Raw genomic sequence first — 5,027 nt, forward strand, 5'->3', positions numbered from 1 at the left:
TTTTATATATATAAGAGAACTGCATATACATAATGATTGCCTATTGAATTTTTTAGATTGAATAGATATATTTTTAATTTTAAATATGCCACAGTAATTGTTTTTTAGATATTATTACAGAGCATATAAATTTAAAAAATTTTTCTGTTTCATATTTTTGAGGATAAAAAGAAAATTAAATAGTTTTGGTAATAAAATATTTATCAAATTAATATACCCATACAACCTATTAAAAACAATTAGGGAGCATGAAAAATTTTTATTTTATTTTTGTTTAATTCTTTCCACAAGTAGGAAAATGACCATAAAATAAATAATAAAAAATAAATAAGTAAAAAATTGTTTCTCTTTTATTGCGTCACATTTGCTGAAATCGCACATTCTAACGGTTGCAAGTCAAAGGGATTTGATTTAAACAGTGATTAGGGCAATAGGAAGGTCTCAGTCGCTGCTGCTGTCGCTGCAGCAGCTGGCGTCGCTGCTTTGCTGTTTACCGGCAAAAGCTTGCACATGCAGCGACCTCCTGCACCCATACACGTGCTAGTCCATGTGTGAGTTCCCGTTTGTTTGTATAGGAGCGTTCAACAGAGCGACAACAATAACAAACTCTCTCGTTTTCGTCGTGAGCGCAGTTTCAGCGTTACGCTGAGCACGAGAGCGTTTCGAATTGCCAATTGGTTTTTACTCTCTCGTGCTCATTATTTCCCCTTTTGCAGACGCTGCGCTGTTCCATTGCCAGCTCGTTTCACATTTCCCCAGCGCATTACCCCTGCTAGCAGACATTTGCGCTCTCTCTGTGCGTTCTCTTCGTTGCTTTTATCTGTTTTAGTTTTGTTGTGATTTCCCCTGTTTAGCTGTTGATACGCTGCTCACACTTGCCTGAGCAGCGCCTCGTGCTATCTCGCTTGTGCGCCCAATGAGCTAGGCTAGCTGTGCGGCATGTTACGTTTCTTGTGCTTGTTGTACTGTTTTTTTTTTGTTTTTTTTTTTTTCTTTTGCTGACTTCCCTGCTTTGTCATGCTGTGTGCGTTAATTGTTGTTGTTGTAGCTACTGTAAACACGCACACCCATACGCAAGGAAATGCACACACACATTCACAAATACAAAACACACGAAAGGTTGACATGTTTTATTTACAGTTTTTTTTTGTTTTTGCATTCTTGTCTTTGACATTTTCCAGTTGTCATTCGAGATGTGCCCCTTCTCTAATTGAGAATCTTCTATTGATATGGATAGAGTAATCGATATCGGCTGAGTTTAAAATATGTATTTTTACTACAACATTTACTGTTGGATATGCAAACTTACTAAACAAAATTAAAGTATTTAAAGATCATATTGAAATTTTGTTAAAAACTACATTAATTCCGTTAAAATCTTATTTTTTGTGTATATGAAACACATAAATATGTATTGATACCGATAAACTATTAGCTTAAATTGAAATGCCATATATTATGAAATAGTACTATGGATCTAACAGGGAATATCCATATTACAACTTTGAAATAACTGCCAATGTATCGACTTGTCGAATACAATCCAACTTATTTATAAAATTCCAAAATATGATTATCGTTAAGTGCTATCGATACCTATTGAATACACTGTAATAAATAGTATCACTATTTTGCCTGGGAACAGCCCTAATATTTGTTGTTTTAATATAGTGTAATGATCTATTAATCGATAGCAATAAAACTGTCCGAGCTCCCAACGAAATGACCTGCTTAAAGGGCGTTTGTGGATGCTACGTGAGGAATCCGTGCGGCTCGGACCTGGGCAAGCGATTCCAGAGACTCTCCGCCGCCTGCCGCAACTGCGTGTGCCGCGATGGCTACGCCGGGACGAACGGGACGCGGGCCTGCGTGGCCGGCTTCCGGGAGCGGAAGCCGGTGCCGGAGCGGATTCAATGGCTCAGGCGGTACCGAGTGCACCTGGCCGACGAGAAGGGCTGCGACTGCCGAAACGCCTCGCCCGAGGAGTACTGGTACGGCACGAACCGGGAGAGCATCGTGGCCCTCAGCCAGGCACTCGAGCTGCCCGTCCACCGGGTCGCCGACTTCCTCTACACGCTGACCATGCAGAACTTCACGCGGATGCTGAAGCCGCGCTCCACCTGCTTCGACTGCCGCGTGCCGCTCAGCAAGGGCGACCCCTGCACCCTGTACGCCAGCGTCTTCGATGATGAGGGCAATGTCCGGAATCCCTTCGCTCCGGGTACACTGGTCGAAATGCTGAGAGTCCTGCAAATGGTGCTGAGGGAAGACGTCGACGAATCTCCGAATGCCAACAAACCCACGAGCACTCGGAGTACCAGAGGCAAACAAATGCAATTGGACGAGAAGCATCAGATCTACGTTCAGGAACTGCAATTGGACGCGAAGCTCCGGATCTATGCCCCGAGCCCCTGGTCCTACAGGCACGCGCCCTTCACGGGCGCTCCGTTCGAGCCGCAGCCATCAAGCGTGCTCCTGAGGCAACTGATGAGCAAAATCAATCGCGTGAGGGGCACCCAAGTGAATCTGGCACAGTTCCTGGAGAAGACCGACCTGGACACCGCCCTCCCCGTGCAAAAGCGATACCATAATGTAAGCAAATACGACGTGTCCCAGGGCGACAAGAAGCTCTCCGAGCATCGGCAAGGTGTGCCCTCTAGATTGCATAAGCAGAAATGGAACTATCGCACTTATCTTGGCGCACCGATTCCAGTGCTGATGCACAAACCCTTCGATCCCAACGAGCGGCAGACGTACTTGCGTCGCCATCCCGCCTCGCTGCGCATGAATCAAGATGGCTGCGTGGTCACCAGCAAGAACCTGCGGCGCTATAGGCGGCGTACCGTCGAGGGGCTCCTGCGAGAGGCGCGCAAGAGAGAATCGATACATTCCATAGTCACCCCGTCCACAGACAGCTCTAATCTTAGGCGTAAGCCCAAAAAGAAGTCAAAGGCCAAGTAGGGAGCTGTCCAGTTCTTCAATCCTATCGATCAACCGAATCGAAATCTGTGCATATATTTCAAAGACGCAGCTCTGGTACATGAATTGGATTGTATTCAAGGACAGACCTAAAGCATAGGTCCCTCCTTGACCTACAGTATAGATCTTTCCTTAAATGTAATCCAATTCAAGCAGCAGAGTTACGATCTACCTCTTCATTAAACTGTCTGTACTCTTCCTTGCATTCCATGTATTCTTCCATTTCCTCAATGTAAATATCTCGGATCTTCCTTAATTTGAAATATATCATCTCTGGTTAATCCAGATCTTCAGAAATAAATCTAAGTGAAAATCTTCTCATTATTTCTCAATTCAAGAAGATAATTTAGTTTTTATAATATATGAACATTTATAGAATTGTTATGCTAATTTACAAATAGAATAAGTATATCTTATATTGTTTCCACTTAAATTTTATTATGATGTATTTCTATATCGTATATTATACACAACCGCATATCGTAAGACCGTCCATTGCAATCGAGCATTGAATTATGTAATACGCACTGGAATATCAATCATATGCGTATTATGCAACGCTTTTATCGTATCGTATATCGTAAATTTGATTCTAAATCACAAGCATACATACATCGAATATTGTACATCGTCAATGCTTTATAGTACATACTACATCATGCAACCGCCATTCATCATGGTTTTTCGCATATCGTATATCGTATATTTAAATATCTCGAATATCGTAAAGAGTTTATCGTACATATATATATCATTCATTCGTCATTCATAACTGTATATCGTACATTGTTTTTCGTCTATTCTCTATCGTTTTAGTCGCATATCGTATATCGCATATCGTATTTCTAAATGAATAATGTTGACAATGCTCGGAACTATTTCAGTTCTCTGTTTAGCCAGCCGCATCGCTTCAATTCGAGTCTTGACGGCAGGCATAAATTGGCATGGAAAATCCAGGTAAAGCTGCCAGCCAGCGCAGCTGCCCCCCTAAATCATATCGCCGATGGAGCCACAGCGCAAGGCATTCATCCATCGAGTTCCATTCCGAATCACATTTATTTTTAGTCATCGGTCGCCAGCGAGGCCCCAGCGCTGCGCCTCTTAAAACATATTTTTGTGATTTGCTTTATGACGTGTGGTAATTTGTTGGCTCGTTAAGTTGCTTTAATAGATCCGCAGCAAGGCGTCTCGCCACACCACAGCACCACAGCACCGCCATATCACTGCACCACCACTGTTGGAAATCAAATCCACAATCCGTTTAGGGCTGCATTTCTCTTCTGTTGATGTAACGCTAAGTTCTCGACTGCACTGCTCAATGAAATGAGTAAAAAGTGAAAGGGCTCACTGATCGACTAGAAGATACCCTTCTTAAAACTATGTATTACTGCAGAAAAAAAAAAATATATAATAATATTAAAAAAAAAAAAACAAAAAACAAATTGGAAATTATTTCGCAACAACAAGATTCATTGAAATATTTTCAACCAATTTTTCACTCGATTTTACTTAGGCCATCAATCAATCAATAATTACATCAGTTTAGTAATTTTAAATTTCTTCTCAAGCTCTATTTTAGTCCAGTTGCTGTTTCATACCGCCTCATCTAATTGAATTTATTCTTAAGTGAATACGCCCCATTTTAAACATTCTATGTTTACAGGGTATTTCCTTTATGGCCCACCAAAGAGAAATGTTTTTTATTGCATCAGAAACACTCAATAAAAGCGAATTATTAGTGTTGAGCTCTTATTGTTGTGCTCTCTCTCTCTCTCTCTCTCTCTCTCTAAATGTAGGTGGGACTCTCTCTCCCTCTCTATCTTATATATAGCGCTATTTTTTATTTATATTCAGAAAGCTCTCTGAACAGTGTAATTTGCGTGTAGTCCATTTAGTTTTATTAGCGCATTGCATTTGTAATACAAATTTTAAAAACCAAAAGCATTTCTATCCACTCTATACACTGCATATGTTTGTGGATACTCTTTTATTGCGGAGTGTATCATAATATTTTTATTGCGGAGTGTATCATAATATTTTGAAGTGAC

At 41.1% G+C, this 5,027-nt stretch overlaps 1 protein-coding gene across 1 annotated transcript; it reads left to right on the forward strand.

Moving 5' to 3' along the window:
- The first annotated feature begins 1,722 nt into the window (after positions 1 to 1,722).
- LOC149269743 (uncharacterized) lies at positions 1,723 to 3,264 on the forward strand. The gene has a single exon (XM_089464862.1). The coding sequence runs from the start codon at positions 1,723 to 1,725 to the stop codon at positions 2,959 to 2,961; it is 1,239 nt and encodes a 412-aa protein (XP_089320988.1). The 3' UTR covers positions 2,962 to 3,264.
- The last annotated feature ends 1,763 nt before the right edge of the window (positions 3,265 to 5,027 follow it).

Source organism: Drosophila arizonae, chromosome 3, assembly GCF_054131065.1.
Source record: "Drosophila arizonae isolate 15081-1271.41 chromosome 3, UAZ_ARI_1.0, whole genome shotgun sequence".
Taxonomy (NCBI): Eukaryota; Metazoa; Arthropoda; class Insecta; order Diptera; family Drosophilidae; genus Drosophila; species Drosophila arizonae.